The 22,006-nt window shown below is 49.0% G+C and overlaps 2 protein-coding genes across 6 annotated transcripts in view; one reads left to right on the forward strand and one right to left on the reverse strand.

Moving 5' to 3' along the window:
• Nucleotides 1-9,344: 9,344 nt before the first annotated feature.
• Nucleotides 9,345-20,078, reverse strand: Lgals12 (galectin 12). 3 transcript variants are annotated; one of them, XM_021251868.2, is made up of 10 exons: nt 19,897-20,078; nt 18,742-18,830; nt 17,611-17,699; nt 17,320-17,533; nt 16,626-16,745; nt 16,055-16,093; nt 15,539-15,565; nt 14,911-14,999; nt 12,450-12,600; nt 9,345-12,002 (listed from the first exon to the last, which is right to left on the reverse strand). In XM_021251868.2, the coding sequence occupies exons 2-10, from the start codon at nt 18,808-18,810 to the stop codon at nt 11,856-11,858; spliced, it is 945 nt and encodes a 314-aa protein (XP_021107527.1). In that variant the 5' UTR covers nt 18,811-18,830; nt 19,897-20,078; the 3' UTR covers nt 9,345-11,855. The 3 variants fall into 3 exon arrangements, with proteins under 3 accessions (XP_021107527.1, XP_021107524.1, XP_087059936.1); XM_021251865.2 differs by having other exon boundaries at nt 19,746-19,907; XM_087203810.1 differs by lacking the exons at nt 18,742-18,830; nt 19,897-20,078 and adding an exon at nt 18,419-18,597.
• Nucleotides 20,079-20,093: 15 nt separating this feature from the next.
• Nucleotides 20,094-22,006, forward strand: part of Plaat5 (phospholipase A and acyltransferase 5) — a 33,292-nt gene continuing 31,379 nt past the window's right edge. Inside the window, exons 1-2 of one of the 3 annotated variants that reach the window (XM_004874433.3) lie at nt 20,094-20,357; nt 20,533-20,835. In XM_004874433.3, coding sequence (XP_004874490.2) covers nt 20,689-20,835 — 147 coding nt within the window. In that variant the 5' untranslated portion in view covers nt 20,094-20,357; nt 20,533-20,688. The remainder of the gene's footprint in view (nt 20,358-20,532; nt 20,836-22,006) is intronic. The other 2 variants (XR_015448312.1, XM_087203811.1) reach the window with 2 other exon arrangements.

Genomic DNA, 22,006 nt, shown 5'->3' on the forward strand with positions numbered 1-22,006 from the left:
ATTTCATGATAGCAGCCTTTCTTTCTGGGGTGAGTTGGAATCTCAGTGTTGTTTTCATTTGCATCTATCGAATGACCAATGATGTTGAACATTTTTTTTATATGTTTATTTGCTATTTCTACTTCTTTGTCTGAGAAATGTCTGTGCATTTCAGATGCCCATTTTTGGATTAGGTCTTCCAGTTTGGGAGGCCTGATTTTTTTTAAAAGTTCTTTATAGATACTAGATTGTAGACCTTTGAGGAACAGCAGGTGAAGATTTTTTCCCACATTGTGGGTTGTCTCTTAGCTCTGTTGGTGGCTTCTCTTGCTGTGAAGAAGCTATTTAATAAGAAGAGATCCCACTTGTTGATTGTGCTAGTTCACAGGCAACTGAGGTTGTGTTCATAAAATCTTTTCCTACACCAATGTCTTCAAGAGTTCTACCTAACCTCTGTTCCAGCTGGTTCAGCATTTCTGTTTTAATATTTACATCTTTAATCCATTTCGACTTTAGTTTAGTGCATGGTGAGAGATATAGGTCTAGTTTTAATATTTGGCAAGTTGAAACACAATTTTTCCAGCGCCATTTATTAAAGAGGCTATCTTTCCTCCAGTGAGGGTGTTTGGCTCCTTTATCGAAGATGAGGTGGCTGAGTGTGTCTGGAGTTGTTTCTGCATCTTCTAATCTGTTCCACTGGTCTTCAGGTCTGTTTCTTTGCCAGTACCATGCTGTTTTTATCACAGTAGCCCTGTAGTATAGTTTCAAGTTGGGGGCTGCGATACCCCCTGCCATGACTCTGTTGCTTAGAATTGATTTTGCTATTCTGGGTCTCTTCTTGTTCCAAATGAATTTTTGGATTGTTTCCTAAAGGTCCGTGAAGTATGCTGCTGGAATTTCAATTGGGATTTCATTGAATCTATATAGCAGTTTTGGAAGTATGGCCATTTTCACTATATTGATCCTTCCTACCCAGGAGCAGGGGATGTCTTTCCATTTTCTGATATCATCTTCACTCTTTTCAGAGTGCTAGAGTTTTCAGAAAAGAGGTCTCTGATTTCCTTTCTTAGGTTGATTCCTAGGTATTTCAGTTTTTTGGATGCTATTGTGAAAGGAATTGTTTACCCTATTTCTGTCTCGGTGAGTCTGTTGTTCGTGTAGAGGAAAGTTATTGATTTTTGTGTGTTGACCTTGTATCCAGTAACTTTACTGAATTTGGCTATTAAGTCTAGACTTTTGGTGGAGTTCTTGGGGTCTTCTATATAGAGTATCATGTCATTTGCAAATAATGACAATTTGACTTCTTCATTTCTTATCTTTATTCCTTTTATTTCTTTCCCTTGTCTAATTGCTGTGGCCGATGTTTCCAGCACTATATCGAACAGGAGTGGTGATAGTGGACATCCTTGTCTTGTTCCTGTTTTTGGTGTGAAGGATTTCAATTTTTGACCATTTAGTATGATATTGGCTGTTGATTTTTCATAGATAGCCTTTATCAAGTTGAGATAAAGACCATCCATTCTGTTTGTAGGGTTTTAATAAAAAATGCATGTTGGATTTTGTCAAATGCTTTTTCTGCATCTATTGAGATGATCATATAGTTTTTGTCCTTGGCTCTATTGATATCGTGTATTACATTGATTGATTTGCATATGTTGAACCATCCCTGCATCCCTGGGATGAATCCCACTTGGTCAGGGTGTATGATCTTCTTGATGATCTTCTGCATTCTATTTGACAGTAACTTAGGAAGGATTTTTGCATCTATGTTCATTAGTGAGATTGGGTTTTCGGTTGGGTCTTTCTCGGCTTTGGGAATCAAGGTGATGCTTGGTTCCAAGAATGAATTTGGGAGTATTGCTTCCCGTTCAATTTCATTGAAGAGTTTAAACAGTAGTGGCAGCAGTTCCTCTCTAAATGTCTTGTAGAATTCGGTGGTGGAGCCATCAGGACCTGGGCTTTTCTTAGTTGGTAAGTTTTCAATTATATTCTCAATTTCATTGATTGATATTGGGTTGTTTAGAATTTTTAGGTCTTCTTCATTCAATTTGGGTAATTCATATGTATCTAGGAATCTGTCCATTTCTTCAGTGTTTTCCATCTTATTGGCATATAGGTTCTCAAAGTAGGTATTGATGATCCTCTGGATTTCTGCTGGGTCTGTTGTAATTTCACCCTTTTCATTCCTAATTGCATGGATTTGGGCCTTTTCTTTCCTTTTTCTGACAAGCTTGACTAAAGGTTTATCAATTTTGTTGATTCTTTCAAAGAACGAACTCTTGGCTTCATTCATTTTTTGTATCATTCTCTTAGTCTCCATTGCATTGATTTCTGCTCTGATCTTTATAATATCCTCCCTTGTATGAGCTTTGGGTTTGTTCTCCTCTTCTTTCTCTAGAAGCTTGAGGTTCAGCATCAGGTTGTTTAATTGGGCTCATTCTGTTTTCCTAATATGTGTATTCACTGCTGTGAATTTCCCTTGTAAGACTGCTTTCATTGTGTCCCATAGATTCCAATATGTTGTATTGTCATTGTCATTTAATTGAAGTAACTGTCTGATTTCTTCTTTAATTCCCTCTGTGACCCATTGGTTATTCAGAAGTGTGTTGTTCAATTTCCATGTGTTTATGAAAATTTTGTGATTTCTTTTGCTATTGATCTTCAATTTCATCACACTATGGTCTGATAATACAAAGTGGACAATTTCAATTCCTTTACAATTACTTAAGTATGTTCTATGAGCAAGTATGTGGTCTATTTTGGAGAACGACCCGTGTGCAGCTGAAAAGAATGTGTATTCTAATTTTGTGGGGTGGAACACTCTGTAAACATCTGTTAAGTTCATTTGTTCAAGAGTTTGATTGAGTTCTAGTATTTTTTTGGTACCGGGGATTGAACTCGGGTCCTTATGCCTGTGCAGCAGGTGGCGAAACCACTGAGCTAAATCCCCGGCTTGAGTTCTAGTATTTTGTTGCTTGTTTTTTGTCAAGTTGATCTATGTATTTGTGACAGTGGGGTGTTGAGGTCCCCCACTACTATTGTATTAGTGCTTATTTTTCATGTCCGTTAGTATTTGTTTTATATAGTTGGGTACACTAGTGTTTGGTGCATAGATATTTATGATTGTCATCTCTTCCTCTTGGATTGTTCCCTCTACAAGGATGTAGTGTCCTTCTTTGTCTCTTAATCAGTGTTGATTTGAAATCCACTTGATCTGCAAAGAGGATAGCTACTCCTGCTTTTTTTGGGGTTCCCATTGCATGGAGTATTGTTTTCCACCCTTTAACTTTCAGTCTATGAGTTTCTTTTTGGATTAAGTGTGTTTCTTTTTTCCTTTTTTTGGTTCTGGGGATCAAACTCTGGTCCTTGTGCTTGTGTAGGAGGTGGTGAAACCACTGAGCTAAATCCCCAGCACAAAAGAAAATCTTTTTTTTTTTGGTACCGGGGATCAAACTCAGGTCTTTGCACTTGCAGGGCAGGCGGTGGAACCACTGAGCTAAATCTCCGGCCCCTTAAGTGTGTTTCTTATATGCAGCATATTGTTGGATCTTGCTTCTTGACCCATTCTGCCAGTTTATTTCTTTTGATCAGTGAGTTGAGACCATTAACATTGATGGTTGTAACTGATATGTATTGATTTATCATTGTTATGACTTTTTCTTTTTGTTGGATTGTCCCCCTTTGCGTTTAATTTCTTGTCATACCAAATGGATTCATTTTTCTGGGCTTCCTAGGGCTGTGATTCTCATTGTCTTTTCCTAGCATATTGTCTAAAATTTTTCAGAGTGCTGGTTTGGTATTCATGAAGTTCCTAAGGTGCTCTTTGTCATGAAAGTATCTTATTTCTCTATCATTTTTGAAAGATAGTTTTGCAGGGTACATCAACCTGGGTTGGAGGCTGTTTTCCTTTAGGGCTTGAAATACATCACTCCAAGCTCTTCTTGCCTTGAGGGCTTGTGTTGAGAAGTCTGCTATGATTCTGATGGGCTTTCCTTTCTATGTGATTTGTTTCTTTTCTCTAACTGCTTATAGAATTTTGTTCTTCTGTTGGGTTTCTGGAATCTTGCTTATTATATGACTAGGTGTATTTTTTTTTTTTGATCAAGACTAGTTGGAGTCCTATATGCCTTACTTATCTGTATGTTAAGTTCTTTTCCCCTGCTTGGGAAGTTTTCTGCCATTACTTCTGTGAACAGGTTTTTTTATGCTGTCTGCACTCTCTCCTGTTTCTTCATTGACTCCAATCAGTCTTAATGTTATTCTTCTTTGCATTGTCTAGCAGCTGCTGGATTGATTTCTCATGGTCCCTTACAATATTAAAGCAATTTTTCTTTTCCTGGTCACTAATTGCAATCTTATCTTCTATATCTGAAATTCTGTCCTCACATTGGCTCATTCTGCTGTGTAGACTTTCAGTGGAGTTTTTGATCTCCTGGAAATTTGTCTGCATCTGTTTTATGGATTCCATTTGTTTCTTATGTTGGGATTCCATCATGTTCCTCAGCTCCTCTCTAGATTTATTAATCATGTCTTGCACTATGGGCACAATCTCTGCTTATATCTGAGAAATTATTTCTGATTTCATTTTTTCCAGGTCCTCTTTTGATGCCAGTTCAGGGAGTCCAGGTGGTTGAGTATCAAAGTGTTCCATATCATTTCCCTTTGGGGTTGCTGTAGGTGATCTGGAAGTCTGGTTTTGAGGCTTGTTTACATGTCTTCTCATTTCAACAGGGGAGGGGGAGTGGGGGGTGCTGCTAGTGCCTGTGCAGCTCACCACCTCTGTGCTGGGAGTGGTGGTACTTTGGCCCTAAAGCCTCCTCCTCAGCATTGGGAGCCAAACCTTCTGCTTTTGAGGCAGGTGTGGCACCACTGAGCTAAATCCCGGCCCGGGGTATGATCTTTTTATTGATTTGTTTCATCCTGTGTGCAAGTATCCTCTTGGGGATCTTTGCATCTATGTTCATTAGGAAAATTGTCCTGTAGTTCTCTTTTTTTGTTGAGTCCTTGTCTGGTTTTGTTATCAGGATAATGCCGGCTTTTAAGAATGAGTTTTGTAGTGTTCCTTTCCTTTCCACTTCATGGAAGAGTTTGAGAAGTGCTGGCTTTAGATCTTCCTTGAAGTTCTAATAATTTTCATGAGTGAATCCATCGGATTCTTGGTTTTTCTGTTGGTAAGGTTTTTACTATTACCTCTATCTCATTGTTGTTGGTCTGTTCAGTGTTTTTATATTTTCGTGGTTCAGTTTTGGTAATTCATATTTGTGTAGAGTTTATCCATATCTTCTTTATTCTCCTACTTATTTTATTATATGTCTGGATTATAGAAATATGGTGTTAGTTCTGATTTCACCTTTTTTCATTTCTAAGTGCGATAATATGAAGCTTTTCTTCCTTTTTTGATAGGTTTGGCTAAGAGCTTATTAATCTTGTTTATCTTTTCAAAGAGTCAACTCTTTGATTCATTGATGCTTTGTATTTTTTTGTCTCAATTTCATTAATTTCCACGCTGGTCTTTATAATATCTTTCTTTTGGCAAGATTTGGATTTGAATTTCTCTTGTTTTTCTAGGAGCTGTTGTGCATAATCAGATTATTTGGGATTGCTCAGTTTTTCTAATGTGGGCATTCACAGCTATAAACTGTCCTCTTTGAACCACTTTTCATGTGTCCTACAGGTTTGGGTGTGCTGTGCTTCCATCATCATTTAGTTCTAGGAACTTTTTTTTTTTTGGTACCAGGGATCAAACTCGGGTCCTTGCGCTTGTGCAGCAGGCGGGTGCAGCAGACAGTGAAACCACTGAGCTAAATCCCTGGCCTGTTTTTTTTTTTTTTTTTTTTTGGTACCAGTGATCGAACTCAGGACCTTGTGTTTGTGAGGCAGGCGCCGGAACCACTGAGCTAAATCCCCGGCCCAGTTCTAGGAACTTTTTAACTTCTTCCTTGATTTCTTCTTCCATTGATTATTCAAGAGCTTATTAATAAACCTCTGTATATTTGCATTATTTCTGTGGTTTCTTTTGCTGTTGATTTCTAGTTTCATTCTACCATATTCCAATAGTATGCAGGAAACTATTTCAATTCTTTTGTATTTATTTAAGCATGCTTTTTGGCCTAAGATGTTGCCTGTTTTGGAGAAAGTTGCATGTGTGGCTGAGGAAAATGTATATTCTGAGATTTTTTTTGGAGACAGGATCTCACTATGTAGTTCAGTCTGGCCTCAAACTCATGTGTAACCCAGGCTGTCCTTGAACTCACAGCAATCCTCCTGCCTCAGCCTCCCAAGTGCTGGGATTATAGGTGTGCACCATCATGTCTTGAATTTTGAGATTGTTGAATGAAACACTCTGTAGATATCTTTGAAGTCTATTTGTTTGATGGTGTGGTTGAACTCTATTTCTTTGTTGATTTCTTTTTTGGTACTGGGGATAGAACTTGGGACCTTGTGCTTGTGAGGCAGGCAGCACCACCACTGAGCCAAATCCCTGGACCTTTCTTTGTTGATTTCTGTCACATCATCCTGTCTATTACAGTGAGATATATAAGTCAGACACTATGATTGTGTTGATGTTGATCTGCCCTTTCATGTCCAGTAGTATTTGTTTTATGAACTTGGGTGCCCCGGAATTTGGTTCATATATATTTACAACTGTTATTGCTTCCTGTTGAATTGTTCTCTTTACCAATATTTAGTGACCTTCTTTGTCTCTTCCAATCAGTTTCAGCTTGGAGCACACATGGTCTATAAATGGGAAAGCTACTCCCTCTTGCTTTAGGGCTCCTGTTGCATGAACTATCTGTTTCCATCCTATCTCTTCCAGTTTATGTGCTTCTTTGTGGATGAGGTGCATCTCTTGTGGGCACCGTATAGTTGCATTTTCTTTTTTGATCCTATCTGTCAGTCTGTGTCTGTTGATGGAGGAGTCAAAAGCATTTACATTTTGAATTATTATGGAATGATATTCACTGAACCTTGTCATTGCATTGTTTTTCTAATGCTGATTCCTTTATCGTTTTCCCATTTCATTTAATACTTTTTCAGTTTGATATTATTTTGTACCTGGAGTGGAGGCTGGTGGAGAGGGGGCTGAGGATAGTAGTAGGGATAGAGAAGAAAAAGAAAAGGGAGGTAAGTACAACTGGAGATTGAGTGCAGCAGTGAGAAGGTTGGAACCAAGTAATTTGTGATGGAGAGCTAGTGTTTGAATCCTCTCTCTATTTTTTTTGGTAAGGGTCAACTTAATATGCCCATGAGAGGTACTCTTTGAACTAAGCAATAATTAATTTTCTCCATTTCACATACACAAACACCTCACATATATAAACCAGATGAAAGTAGAAAAGGAAAAGAAAGAAGAGAGGGAGAAGAAAACCAACAAGAAAAAAACCAACCACACATGCAATAATACAAAAGCGTCCTTACATTTCTGTCTACATTTAAGTGTCTACATTTCTGCAGTAGCATTTGGCCAGTGTACTCTCCCAGTGTGTGCACAGAGGAAGAGCCTTTGACTTGAAGGTGCTGTGAGGACTGAGCTGCAGACCTCAGTGGATGGGTCCACTCAGCGCAGAGTTCTCCTCCTGCGAGCTGTTCTCCTGCCTGCCAGTGAGGGAAGGAGCCTGGGGGTCTGGATGGACCACTGAGCCTGCTTCCTGTCCCCTCCAAGGCAGAGCTCTGCTTGGTTTCAGATGTGCTTCTGTGGGCCTGTCTGGCCAGTGTATTTTTGGCCTCTGTCTTCTGATCAGATGCCTTCAACTGTGTGTGTGTGTTGTGCGTGGCGCAGTATGGCTGGTTAAGCACCCAGCTTCTGCTGATTTTCAAAGGAGCCTTCTCAGTCTCTGCCACTTCCTTCCATGACAATCCCTGCAGCTGCTCATGTCTACTTTTTCTCTGCTGCTCTGGCTGGGAGTACAGTAAGGCCCCCTATGATTACTCTGCTCTTCTCCATCTCTCTCTGTGCATTCACAAAGAATCTCTGTCCAGCTTGTGAGTGCAGTGGCACTTAGGGGTTGCAGAGATGGCATGGGATGGTCCCTGGGTGGGTAACAAGTTCTGTTGTGTCTAAGGGGTGGGCAGTGGTGGGCACAGACCTCACCAGTGTTTGGGTAGTCGTGGCACAAGGCCTACTTTGGCATTGCTGTGTGCCTTTTCTCCCCCCCTCAGATCACACTGGGTCATGGACATTGGCCATCCTGCAACTCACTGAGCCTTGGCACTTTCAGAGTCTGGTTCTGGGCCCCTAACTAGGACCATGCCTGTTTCTGTCTTAAGAACCTAGTGGTCCCTGCTCAGCCTGCCTTCAAAATGATTCTCTGGTTTTTGGTTTTTCTCTGGATCCTCACTGGCTTGTGAATGTCTTGTTTGCCAGCTCCCTTTGCCAGTGAGAAGGGAGTTAGGATAGCTGGGACCCTGATGGTGGGGTCAGGCTAGGTGCAGATTGCGGAGCCCAGCCTAATGTGATGCTCAGCTTCTTCCCTCAGGGGTTAAATCTCTCCCAAGACGGCATGTTTGCTAGATTTGCGGTGCAAGCAGTGTGAGGACTAAGGGCAGCCCAGCTTCCCTTTGCAAACATCTGGAGCCTGGAGGTCACCATCTGTGTAGGGTCTTCGTTAACCCTTTCTGAGCACCTGCCCTTCACAGTGTGCAGTTTCCTTGCATTCCATGGGCACTGCTGCCCCCACTCGGCCGTGATCTGTGCTTGGCCTTCTTTCTCCTTCCCTAGTGTCCCCAGGCCACTCCACAGCTGTGCCTGGGGCATGCAGGACACTGTGTGACAGAGGCTGAGTCACTGGAACCTCTCTCAGCAGCACACGTGGGATCCCCAGCATGGGGTACATTTCTGGCCTCTGGACCCTCCCCCACAGCTCTCTGTGTCACATGCAGATGACAGTGGAATAGGGACCAAGTCCCCTGAACCCTTGCTCAGCAACACTCACAAGATCCCAAAGACGGCAGCACCAGAATGGGAAGATCCATGAGGGTGAGGCACGGCTGTTGTCCCAGGCTGCCCCAAGTGGCTAGTCTGCACCAGGCCTGCATGTTCCTAAGCTTGTCCTGCTGCTTCTCAGCAGCTTTCTGGAAACTGAAGGAAACCTCACCACCTGCTGTAGGGGTGCTGACTGGGGTTCAGTTCGCATTGGATACTTCAGTTTTTACTTTGAATTTTGGAAGTTCTTTATATATTCTAGATATGAATCCTTGCTCAGTAACAGTTTTAGAAATATTTTTTCCCAGTTTGTAATTTGTCTTTTCATCCTCTTAAAATAAGTGTCTTTCACAGAGTGAGGGAGAAAAATAAAAACAAACAGAAAATAAAAACAAACTAAGTCAAAGAGAACAAACAAAATAAATAAAATGGTACACCTACATTCAATCATATCAGATCGCATTTATTTTAAATGTGTAAGTGGTCTAAATAAACCATTAAAAGAAAGAGATGATCAGAATAGATATTTTGTTTTTGGTACCAAGGATCAAACTCAGGACCTTGCACTTGCGAGGGAGACACGGTGCCACTGAGCTAAATCCCTGGCCCTCAGAATGGATTTTAAAAATACAAACTGAATCTGAAACTATAACTTAACTACACGCTATATACAAGAAACGGAATTCAAGCAGACAGGTTAAAAGTACAGTTAAGTCTTCGACTTACAAACATTTGAGTTGTGAACTTTCACAAACAGACCTTGCATTATGCACATTCGTAGATGCTCACTCCATGAAATCCCCTATATGCTGGTTGTTATCATTTTAAAGTGCTATAAAAGTAAAAATAGTTTACAGTATTTGTGTGTTTCTTTATGCTTTGCATTGTACGTTTGTGTCAAAGATGAGTAGACTCAGTTTGTCGGATTTATGAAGGAATCTGACTTATGAATGTTCTCCTGGAACAAACTCATTTGTAAGGTGGGGACTTACTGTAAAAGGTTAATATAGATACAAATAAGTTAAAAGTGTACAGAGGTCAAAAGTACCATAGAAACAGATGTATATGCAAACAGAATCAAAGAACACTACAGTGGCTCATTAGCATCAGCCAAGGTTACTTCAGAGTAAGAAGGTAATGAAGGACTTCACCTAATGTCCAGAGTCCATCTACCAAGAAGACATACGTTTTGAGGGTGCCTGAAGTCAGTTCCATATCTACTGGTTCACTAGGAGGACACATAAGCCTTAGCAAATAGACTCACAGCTAAGATTTCTTAGGGCAAAGGATACAAAGCAAAAGCAGAAAAGGGAAAGGTCCAAGGGAAGCATCTAGAGGAAGCCAGGTGCAGGCTTCTGAGTCCTCAATAGGGTCACAAACAGGACCTGCAAATTCCTCCTTTGGGAGTTGTAACTACAAGCCTAAGGTTGTCTACCAGAGGTATCTCCTGCGTCCAGAAGTCTGGGGTTTTTGTGGCAGGTGAGTGATGTAGGTGCTCTCTGCCTAGCATTTATAGGAATGCTGACTCCCAGAAGGAAGGCAGGCGCTCAGCACGGGCCATACTGTCACCCTGGTCTTCGTACATAGAGTCACTCATTTAGGGCAAGTTCCATGTCTGTGTGGGAACTGCCTACAGTCCCATTTCCAGAGGTCAGCCAAGGCCAGCTTTCTAAGCAGGCATTTCTAAGAGCAGGTGCCTCAGGTCTGGTCTGTTAAATTCATTTTGTATAGCACACCAGTCCTAAGTGTGTACACACTCAGCAGTGGCACAGGCTTTGCTCACAGCTCAGTGACAGTGTCACGGTGAAGCTGCCTGTAGTCTTCCCTTCACTCTGGCCTTGGGTCTGCAGCCCCTGGTGCATCCAGCATGCATGTTGGCTCCTCCTTGGCTTAGATCCTGTCTAGAACCCAGTGCCTTGGTTTCTAGGTGGTCACTACTCAGTTACGTCTCTCACTGATGTCCAGTTCCCCTGGGTTATGCTGAGGGTGATTTGCTATGAAATCTCTACTCTGGGGAACTTACTAAGATTCTCCCTATGATAGATCAATCTGGTAAATGGATGAGCAGAGGCTACTGCTCTCTGCTTGTAGGGTACAAAACTATAAAAATACTCATTTCAGCCATTCCATCATATGGGTTCAGTTTCTCTATGTCCTTTCTTTCTTTATGTGTCACTCAATGATGGATAAGTTCTAAAAATGCATTGTTTGGCAATTCCTCTCTTGTGTGGATGTCATAGAGCGAACCCACAGGAATCAGGGTGGCACAAACCACCTGGGCCACCCAGTAACCTAGGGCCCATGTCTCCCATGTGGTCGGTGGAGGAAATGTAGGCTGGTTGTGTGCCTGTGCTGACATCCCACAGGGCAAGACAGGCCTCCCTCTCTGTCTCTTGCCTGTTGTTACTGTGTGTTTCTGAGGCATGGTCCTCCGACTTGCTCTGGAGAAACTCCGTGCACAGCTTTGGCCTGTGTCATGGACAGAAGCTGGTGGATGGAATGAGCATGGGCAGTGCATGTCAGGCCCAGCCTGAGGCTCATAAGATCATGAACACCAGCCTCTCTGCTGATGCTGGGGCCTGGGAAGGACAGATGTCAAAGATGGAGTCTGAGTGTTGGTTGGGACCAGTGACCTGCTGGCCTGGGCAAGTTTCTCCAGAGCTACTGGGTAGGAATAGAATAAACATCCAAGTTCTTCAGGGCCCTGTACTTCTGAGAATCTTCAGCAGGCTTCACAGACTCCCCTATGGGTAGTGTTGGCCCCAAAGGAAGCCAGGTCAAATCCCAGCTCCGGGTGTGGGAGCTACAGGGTTGGTGCCATCTCAGGCTGGTGCAGACCCAGGCTGCAACCTAGGTGTGAACGAAGCCTTCACAGTGGTGACAGGTGGGTGCCACACCGAGAGGCCCTGGCCCAGGCTGGCTTCCCCTTCTGGACCGGGCCACCCAGAGCTTCTCAGCAGTGGACACAGTACAGCTGAATGCTTCCGCTGACCTGGAGCTCCCGCAGTCTCTCCAGGGCCTGCTGGCCCAGGCTGGTGGTCCCCAGGCCCTGCCCATTGAGTGCCAGCTTCAGCCCACCCTCTTGGCACAGGAGCAGCACCTGGCAAGGGGCCATGTGGGTGAGTGGTGTCCACATAGACCCCTGTCCTGGGGGACATGGAGACTGGGCCTGGAGGCTCAGCTTGATCATCAGCCCAGCATGGCTGTTGACCAGGGTCTTCCGGCCTTGGCCCGTTTTGCCAACTGCACTGGGCTGCTTGCTGTCAGCAAAGTGGTTTGCACCCTGGCTGTGCTCTTGACTCATTTGGGGAGCTTTCACCTAAGCAATGTGTGAGTCCCTGCCTGCACTCACTGTGGCTGGTCTCTGGGTCAGAGGTAGGGAGGTGGCACTTTCACAGAGGGCTGTGTGCCAGCAGATAGACATTCTCTCTGTTGGCTCCTAGCCCTGGGCGTCCAACCTGTCCACCCACCACAGGGTAACCAGGTCATTATGGGGTCCAGCACTGGGCTCCCTCTGGAAGGATGTGGCCATGTGGCTCTGACCCACCTCGAAAAACCGCTGCGGGTAAAAGAGGAAGGGCGCCGAGATCAGAGTCTTGCGTCCCCAGGGAGAGACCCAGGCCAGTGTGTGGTCCAAGAAGGAGGCCCTGAGCATCACAGGTATCCGGGCAGCCTCATCTCTTAGGCTCAGTGTGAAGCTGCAGGATGTGACCAGAGCAGGGTTTGGCCGGCCCTAACTCGAGGACACCGAGTACCAGGCAGGGATGGGGGGAGTCCCAGGGCTGAGTGCCTGATGCCTCACAGTGCAGAGAAGCTGGGAGAACAGGCTTAGAGCTGAGATTGACCTCTCTGCTGACTGAGGGGCCATGGGGGTGGAGTATCACCTAGCTAGAGCCTCAGTTTCTCCTCTGAAAATGGGGATAAATTTGGATATAAAAAGTGGTGGCCGGCTGGGGATTTAGCTCAATGGTGCTGCCACCTGCCTCGCAAGGGCAAGGTCCCGACTTCGATCTCCAGTACCTGCCCCCCTCCCAAAAGTGGTGGCTAGTATGTACTGAACGTTAACTGAGCACCAGGAGTCAAATGCTCAGTGGTTAGAGCCGACTCTGCTGCTTTCTTTTTGGTCCTGGGACCTCAGGCAAGTCATGCAATTTCTCTGCCCGTTTCCTTATCTGTAATTTAGGAATAATAACAGATCTGCATTGGAAAGGAACCTGGTTGTCCTGTACTTGCTCCTCTATCTGACTCAAGGCCTCAGCTGTTTCAGAAGCAGCAGCCGCCTAGTGTTTGCCATCGGCTTGCCAGGCCAGGCAGGGCTAAGTCTGGATGGATGTTTGTAGGCCACAGCTGAGCAGGCCTTCGGGAATATTCTGCCTGCTCTCTGACAGTCTTTTGTTTGAAATGAACGATACATTCAAAGACCGAGTTTATAGAAAAGATGGCTTTTGACTTCTCTTTAGAGAGAACCAGAAGACCCGGCATGACACGGCTCTGGGACTTTCTTTCCACCGCACCTCAGTGCATTCACAGCTGCTGTCACTAACAACCACCATGTGACCTTGAGCTGGGACAAGGATCTGGTATCAGGCCTCCCAGCTTTGGGGGAGGGACATGTATTTGGTCACCAAACCCCTTTTTATTTCTCCACCAGTTTGGGACCATCTTTCTTCTCTTCCAGCAGGGAGAGTCAGACACAGAGCGCCTTGCCTGAGAGAGGACCTGGCTCTGGGAGCCCTTGTTCCAGCCTAGTAATTCAGAGCTCACCTGTGTCAGGAGCTCGAAGGGTGATGGGAGCGATGCACTGCAGATCACTACGGCCAGGCCTAACTCGCCTTCTCCTGCAGAGGAGGCACGGGCCCCCCCACCCCCCGGCCCGGCCCCTCGACCCCTCGGCCCCTCGGCCCCTTGGGAGCAGATCAGTCAACAAGAGGGTGTGGTGGAGCAAGGGCTGGCGGAGAAGAGGAGTTCTCCTCCCCTCCCATTTGCCAGCAAACCAAGCCTGGGTCCTGCAGACCTTGGCTGCACTGTGGCTCCAGCTACAGACCAGCCCCTTTCACCTCTACCACTATAAACACACATGCGGCCCTCTGCTTGGGGTCTTCTCCTCCCATCAGGAGTTAGAGCCCCACGTGGCCCCGGCTATACCTCATTAAATCTCTTTGTCTGCCTTTCTTAATCTCTCACCATCACTGTCATTTTTCACTCCGTGAACCCTTCAGCCTTGCAGGCCGTGGCAGAGGGGCAAATGCCAGGTGAGGTCAGCAACTTCAAATAAGACAACGGCAATGCAGGGAGAGCACAGGTGCTGCCCTCTCCCCCATCCCCTACTCCGAGGTAATTCCGTCACCACCCATGTAGTGGACTGTTCTGAGCACCACCCAAAGCCTGAATTGTTGTGAACCCTTGACTGATCAGGAGCCTGGGGCAGAGAGGAAATGTTACTGCCTGGGGTCACACAAGTTACAGGTGACCAGAGCAGGTGACAACACGGACAATCTGGCCTGGAAAAGCCATGGAAAGCAAGGCCTTTCCTCCAGGCAGTCAGCTGGCCTGGCTCTTCCTCCAGGGGGCACTCAGACCCAGGCCTTGGTCCAGCCAGATTTGCGCCCCAGACCTGGGTCTGAGCGGCCCCTGGAGGAAGACCCAGGCAGCACCATTTAGCAATAGCGTGCCGCCTCCTGGATCCTGGCTTCCTAACCCTAAGTCCCAGCTGTCCCTCCCGGGGTTGGTCACCTAAATCAAATCTCCCGTCCCTGTGCAAGGCCAGGTGTGCTCCCTGGGCCTCAGCCTGGGCCTGCAAGGCCTTTTGCTTTCCTCAGTGACCTGATGGAGGCACCAGTACAGGAGAATCTGCTGCAAGAAGCACTGGTCCCCATCACAGCCTGACTTTTACCGGCTCTACGACTTTGGGCAACCTACGGCTCTCTGCGCTGTTTTCTCACCTGCAGGAAGGGATTACACGGTGGCGCTGGGAAACTTAAAGAGGTAATGCTTGGTTGGATACTTACTGCTTTGGTTCTTGCAAGACCAGGCCCCGAACTATGATGACCTGTCCAGGCCAGAGTCCCTGGGGGAGGGTGCGTGAACAGGGCAGCTCCTGAAGGACAGGGACAGGATGTGGACGGTGGGTGACCCTGGCCACTCAGGAAGGTCCCCACTGCCAGGAGCAGCTTCTGGGCTCCTCGGGGGTGCCGAGCATTGGGGCAGCAGGTTCTGCCCCCTGGAGACAGCACCATGCCTCACGGAGCTCCTGCTGTGGGCCTGTGGGATGCAGCCTGGGCCCCTCCAGGACAAACCTTCACCAGGGACCTGAGCATACCGGACTGTCACAGCCATGTGGTGGCTCATTCCACCTCACCCTATGAACAACTGGCTGGGGCTGAGGCTGCCCTGACTCTCCATCTAGAGTCTGATCTGGGAAGCATACAGTACCTGCTTGCAGCATAAACGGAGCAAGGGGAAAACAAAGCTGGAGCTTTTGCCTGGAGCTGCTCAGCTTGCCCACAGCCATACAAGAAGGGGAACTGAGGCTGAAGGCTTTTTCCACTGCAGGATGCCCACGTCTTGGCTGCTCCCCCTGCTCCGAGTGACCGGAGATGGGACCACACCTCCAGGGGACATGCAGGGGTCACTCACCAGCTGGGGACTCTGAAGCAGGAAGGGCTGTGGGGAAAGAGAGGCCCAGGAACCATTGGTGTTTGTCCCAGGAAGGGAGTCCTGGCCGTCATCCTACTCCCTGGGGACACTGGGGCTTCTGTCTCTCATGGCAGCAGGTGTTGTGGGAGCCCCAGAGGGGTCGCTTGAATTTGGGGTCCCCCCACCTCTGGAGCGATGGGGAAGAACTGCACCATAAGCAGGCTCAGAGGCTGCATTGCTCTCTGTCCTATGAGGTTCACCCCACTCCTCTGCATGGTGGCTCTGCAGATCCAGAGCTCCCCCTGAAAGGGGTCTCCTGCTGGGAACTGTGGTCACTGGTCCCTGCAGGCCTCACCCCTGTCGTCTTCCTGGATGGCCCTGAAGAGAGGCTGGGAGGGGCAAGTCCAGGTCCCACCCACAGGTGCAGCCACAGGAGAGAAGGGCAGTGGGGCCTGTGCAGTGGGAGCAGCAGGTTGGCTCTGTCCAACCACAGGGCCAGCCACACCTCAGACTCACGTGTCCAGCTGGATACTCTCTGCTGCCTTCTGCAAACGGCTGTTCAGAAAGAGAAGGGCACATCCAGGACCCTGCAGGCCCTCAGGCTGCCCACTTGGCCCTGCAGCCACCTGACCGTGCCTGCTTCCCACATCTGGGCAGTGGGTCCTAAACCTGCCTTCTGAGGTACAGTTCCCATACTTGCTTTGGGCTTGTTGAGTTGGAGTCCCAGATGGCAGGCCCCCAGGTCTAGGTTTTGGAAGTTTGTCAGTGGAATGAGGCACCAGGCAGCTGCAGCCTGTTCAGATCCTGCTGTACCGAGTACATCGCTTCCGGGACACTGCTCCTTCCAAAGCCAGCCCGGCCGCCAGGACAGACCCTGCCTGCGGCTCTGTGCCCCTGTCCAGGGGAGCCTTCTCTCCCCTCTCCCCATTCACACCGGACACTGTAGGTTCCCTGCCCTTTGTCTGTCATGGGTGTTCTGGCCTTCTCTGTCTCTTGGTCTGGGGAGGGTGAGTGGGTCCCACACTCGTCTGGGTGTCAGGAAGTCAGAGGCCTCTGTGGCCCAGGTCTTTGCCCCAAGGGAACTCACACTGATGTTCAGGAATCCAACGGCCTGCACCCAGATGTCCCCAGATACGCCCAAGGTGTCCACCCGAGACAGTGGGAGCTGGGAGCGGTAGTGGAGGAAGTGCTGCCCATTCACACTCACCTGCAGGGCAGCCGCAGGGCTTCAGGCGGTCTGTGCAGTGGGGCCTACTGCCCTCTCTGCCCCAGAGCGCAGCCTTCTCCTCAGCATGACAGGTGACGAGAGGGACACTTGCGGGAGAGCCTGGTGGTAACTCCCACCCTCCGTCCTTCCCTCCCCAGTGCCTGGCCCTGAAGATTCTGCCATCTTTCTGGCAGGGGTTGCTGAAGGGCCTAAGCGCTTGCCACCCTGTCCCCTGCTGCCATCTCTGTCAGATGGTGATCATAAAGTCACGCATCCTGGATTTGTGGACCAGTGGCTCAGAGGACCGGTGTAGATCAGTGATAGTACTTGCCTCGCATGCATACACAAGGCTCTGGGGTGATCTGCAGTCCCCTAACCCCCCAAGGTAAGGGCTTAGAGGTGCCTGGTATCCAGCAAGCACTCTGAGTATGCTCTGTGCCATGGCAGGGGCCCAGAGTGGCCCGGACAGCATGGTGCTCTGCAGGCCTCTCCCCACAGTGCCACTGCACAAGGTGGGGCCATGGCCAAGTGGAGGGGGAAGGACACAGCTCTCGGGGGCCACCCTCTTGCTCACCTTCACCTCCTCATTCCCAAAGAGAAAGAGCATGAGGAAGCCAGCCCCCCTCTGCAGGGCCAGCCCAGGCCACCGGGCCTCTGTCTGCCAGCGCCCTCTGTGCAGGGTGTTGCAGATGACATGGGGCCTGGTGGTGTGGAAGCGAGGGTTGAAGTGCACCACGATGTCTGGCTGTGGGTTCAGGCTACAGCCGCACTGGAAGTCCACCTGAAACCTGTGCCATCTTGGTCAGAGCCCACAGAGGCTGCTGCGGTGGGGGAGCCCCAGCTCCATCCCGAGTGCTGCCCGTACCTGTGTGCATCGAGGGGGACTGCTCCCTGCAGCACGACCATCTTGCCCGCATGCAGGCCGCCAAAAATGGTTGTGACATAAGGAACCACCTGCGCAAGGAGAGGAAGCCACCTGAATGATGGGAGGAAAGGCCAGGGCCCTGTGGCTGGGCAGTGGGGAAGGAAGAAGAGGAAACTCAGCTCTCCCACTCTGAAGAGGAAATGTCCTTACTGGGAAGAGTCTACTTTCTCTGACACATTCTCTTCTACTTCCTTGTCGAGGCTGTAGATGTGTCATAGCCACTCTGGGCCCATCAGAGCACCACTCAGTTCCCTCTCCCAGCCCCAGGGTGCCACTGCTGCTGTGTCTCCAAGAGGCCACGTTGGTCCCCAGAAGCCTGGCTTTGAGGTTTTCTGGAGACTATCTAATGGCTACGGTCTAGGAAGCAAAAAGACTGGACAGGTTGGGACAGGTCTCAGGGTGGACTCTAAAAATGGCCCAGCTGCCTTCCTGGAGCATCGTTTCCACAGGGAAGCTACTAACACTAACCCTAACCCTTCCTAAAACACACGGCACACAACCCCCTAACCCTAACCTTAACCCCTTTATGGCTCTGGGGCTGTCTCTGCAGAGCACTCTGGAGACACCCTGAGATCAGGCTGCATGTGTTGCTGTCCAAAGCCCACAGCCTTCAGATGCGAAAGCCACCCAGAAAGAGCTGGGGCCCTAGGCTTGCCTCTGGGCTGCAGCTTGTAGCTGGCACAGCGAGGAACCTGGGACCCGCTGGTCTCTTGGGCACCTGAGCAGGACAGGTGGCCAGGGACCTCACCTGTCACAGCACTGCTGGGGCTTAGCTGGCTCAGCCGCCTGTGCTCCTGCTTCCCATGCTCCTGGCAAGGTGGGTTGCAGAGGGGGTGACAGAGGGCCCAGCGAAGAGCCAGCCAAGTGAGGAAGGTGACTAGAGTGTTCCTTAGTAGGGTGTACATAGGAGTAGCTGCTGCAAGTCTCCTGGACGCCCAAAGAATGAATAAGCAAACAGAGGAATGAGAGCAGCAGCAGGAGGAGGCAGCCTCTTTCCCCCTCCCCCAGCTCCCTGGAAATGGGGACCCTGGGTTCTCAGGAGGCTCCAGGCTAGGGTGGGGGGCTGCTCACCGGGTAGAAGGTTGGTGGCTGCAGGATGAAGCTGTCAGGAATTGGGGCCAGCTCCTCCCCAGGGCCCATGGCTGCTTGTGGCTGTGGGGCTGCAACACACTGGAGCTGAGAACGGGGTCCCTGTGGCCTGCAGCCCCTGGTCAGTGAGGAGGGGTGGTCAGGGGGCCCCGCCCACCCACCGGGCTCCTCCCCTCCCCTCCCCTCATCTCTGCCCCTTGCCCCACTCCCCTGTTTCCAAGTTTCACAGTTCCCCATGGGCTCATTTCAGCATTGGCTGGCACTGCCAGGTGCAGCCGGGGTGAAGAGAGCAGGGTGAAAACAGGGCAGGGAGAGGACCCCCACCCCAGACTGAGACGAGATGGTGAGGTGCTGGGGGTGCAGAGGCCTGGACTCCCACTCAGCCTCTGCTCAGGCATGCTGTGTGCCCTTGGGCAAGCTGCTGCCCCTCTCTGTTTCCTTGTGGAAGGAGAGGGAGGCCACAGAGGTGTCTCACTGGAGGTCTGGGTCTGAGAGAGCCTGGATATCCGTTTTAGGAAAGGTTCTCCAATGCTGGTTCAAATTCCAGGGAGCCTTCCCTTTACTAGTGCATAGTTTGTTAACTTTAGCCTGACTTGGGAGGCCCTGTACTGCACCGGAGGTCCTGGCAGGACTGGGTGAGCGAGGCCAGGGGCCAAGTGCATGGCGTGTGGGGCAGAGGGCAGAGGGTGGGGATCTGGGTGAGGAGACAGCAGGATTGCTTCGCCACCGCGGTGCCCCTGGATCTGGATGGCAGGCCCCAGGAGCTGCGTTTGAACAGGCGAGTGCGGCTCCAGAAGAAGCCCTGGCTTGGGTGTAACTGGAAGGCTTTGGGTGCATATCTTGCCGGCAGGTGGAGGGGGGAGCAGATGCTCAGGTCAGGGGCTTCCAGGAAAAGGGGAGGCAGCCAGAGGTCAGTGGAGGTCCCTGGGATCAGACTGCAGCTCCTCCCAGCAGGGCCCATCTGCGGCCTGAGGCCAGGCCCCTACCCCTCTGCTCCAGGACTTGCTTGCTTAAGGAAGGCAGAAGTCTGTTCTCACACTGCTTGAGGGCTGGGCTGGCATCTCCCGACCTTCCCCCAAAACAAGTTTGCACCCTGATCTCTTCTGTGCAGACCCTCACCATGTGACCTCATTCTACCTTAACGGTCGCTTCGGGGACCTTGTCTCGAGTATAACCGTCTCTCCAGGCGACCCTGGCTTAGGACACCTGGGAGGGCCCCGCGTGGGCTTCAAACACCCCTGGAGCTTGTCCCTGTTCCAGGACAACAGGGCCCTGAGTGTGGGTCTGTCGGGAGCTGGGTGGAGCAGATCGCATTTCCGGAGGCACCGCCCCCTGGTCCCGCCCCGCCCCGCCCCCGCCGTTCGCCCCGCCCGTCGCGCGCTCTCCCCGTTCTCCAAGTCCTCAGCGCCAGGACCCCGCGCTCCGCGGACGGCGGTCCTGACGGAATCAGGAGGAACCGGGAGGTCTGGGCGACAGCGGCAGGGGCCTGAGCCACGAAGTCCGGGGGGAGCCTGTTCTCGTCCCGCCCAAGACCTCGCGCCTCCCGCGCCCGTCCGGGAAGCCCAGCGCTCGCCCATGGCTCGGCTCCGGGACCTCAGGTCGGCTCCCTCGGGCCACAGGCGACGGTGCAACCGTCCTCCCTGTCTGCCCCTGCCACTCTGAGGCGGCCCCAGGGGTCCCGCGCCCCTCGTTCCCCGGGTCACCCAGGTCTCCGTGGGCTGGGCCCCATCCCCACGCGCGGAAGCCGTGGGCCAACGCGTTTCCCCCTCACAGGGGACCTGCGCGGAAGCCGTCGGAGCCGCTGGAGCGCGACCTGGGCGGAGGCGGCAGGCCGGGTTGAGACGGGGGCGTGGCCTCTGGGGTGTGCTTCTGCTTAGGGTTCATTTACCCTCTTCACCACGCTGAGACAGAGCCTTTCTGCTGACTGAAATGGTGTTTGTTGACGATGCCATCGCAAACTCGTTTAGAGAGAAGCCCGCGCTTAATTTGGACAGCACACCGAACCAGAAGAGAGTGCAGCTGGATTCACAACCCCAGAGTGGGAATGAGGGCAAGTTAATGAAGCCCGCAGCCGAGGTAGGTTCGACAAGAATTCTTAGATTAATTAACCTCCTGGCGACTTCTCCACAAATCATATTGTATTTTATTGTATTGTATTCTATTATTGTATTGCATTTAGTTCATATCTGATAAGTATCCAGAACTAATTAGGGATGCTAGTTATGCTTTTTAAAAAAGTTTACTGAGAGATAGCACATATTTAACCTAGACATTTAAAGTGTGCAGTTTGATGAGTTTTGAGATATGTACACAGTTATGCAACCATCGCCACAAGATAATGAACAGCTCTGTCAAGCACAGTTTTTACGCCTTGTTGTAATTTCTCCCTCTTCCCCACCACTTGCCCATATCCAGGAGCAACCAGTTTATTTCCTGTCATTGTAGATGAGTTTGCATTTTCTAGAGATTTATCAAGTGAAGTCAGGTTGTATTTTTGTCTTCTTTCATGTAACTTCACAGTTATTTTGAAGTGCATCCACGCTGTTGCTTTTGTCATTAGTCCATTCCTTTTTATCAGTGAGCACTTTTATCACTGATGCATCATTCGGATGTATGTATCGATATTAGTTTATCCAGTTAGCTATCAATGGGCCTTGGGATTATCTCCAGGTTTTGGGGATTACAGATAAAGCTGCTGTGAACACTTGAGCACAAGAATTTGTATAGATGTTTTTTCTTTGGAATGAATCCTAGGGATGAAATTGCTGCCTCATTGGTAGGTGCAGGTTTAACTTACTGTTTTCCAAAGAGTTGGTATCCTTTTAGGTTTTCTCCAGCAGAGCATGAGAGTTCCAGTTCTCACATGTTCTCATCCACATTTGCTATTTTAGAGGTGTCTCATTGTGGTTTTGCTTCTGCCTTTGCCTAATGACTAATAATGTTGAACATTTTTAATGTATTTATTTGCCACCCATGCATACATTCTTTGTTGTCATGTTCAAATCTTTTGCTCATTTTTTCTGTTAGTTTGTATGTTTGGGAGTTTTTCATAAAATCGATACACAAGTAGCTCCTCGAATTATGCTTTGCAGTATTTTCTCCCAGTCTGTGGCTTATCTTTTCAGAACAGGTTTTAACATTTTTATGAGATCCAATTTATCATCTTTTTCTTTTGTGAATTGTGATAAGAGATCTTGGCCTAATCCAAAGTCACAAAGATTTTCTTGTTTTTCTTCTAGATATTTTT

The sequence above is a fragment of the Heterocephalus glaber genome, unplaced genomic scaffold (assembly GCF_053883595.1).
Source record: "Heterocephalus glaber isolate CG9 unplaced genomic scaffold, H.glaber_assembly_v1.0 deba00001806, whole genome shotgun sequence".
Lineage (NCBI taxonomy): Eukaryota > Metazoa > Chordata > Mammalia > Rodentia > Bathyergidae > Heterocephalus > Heterocephalus glaber.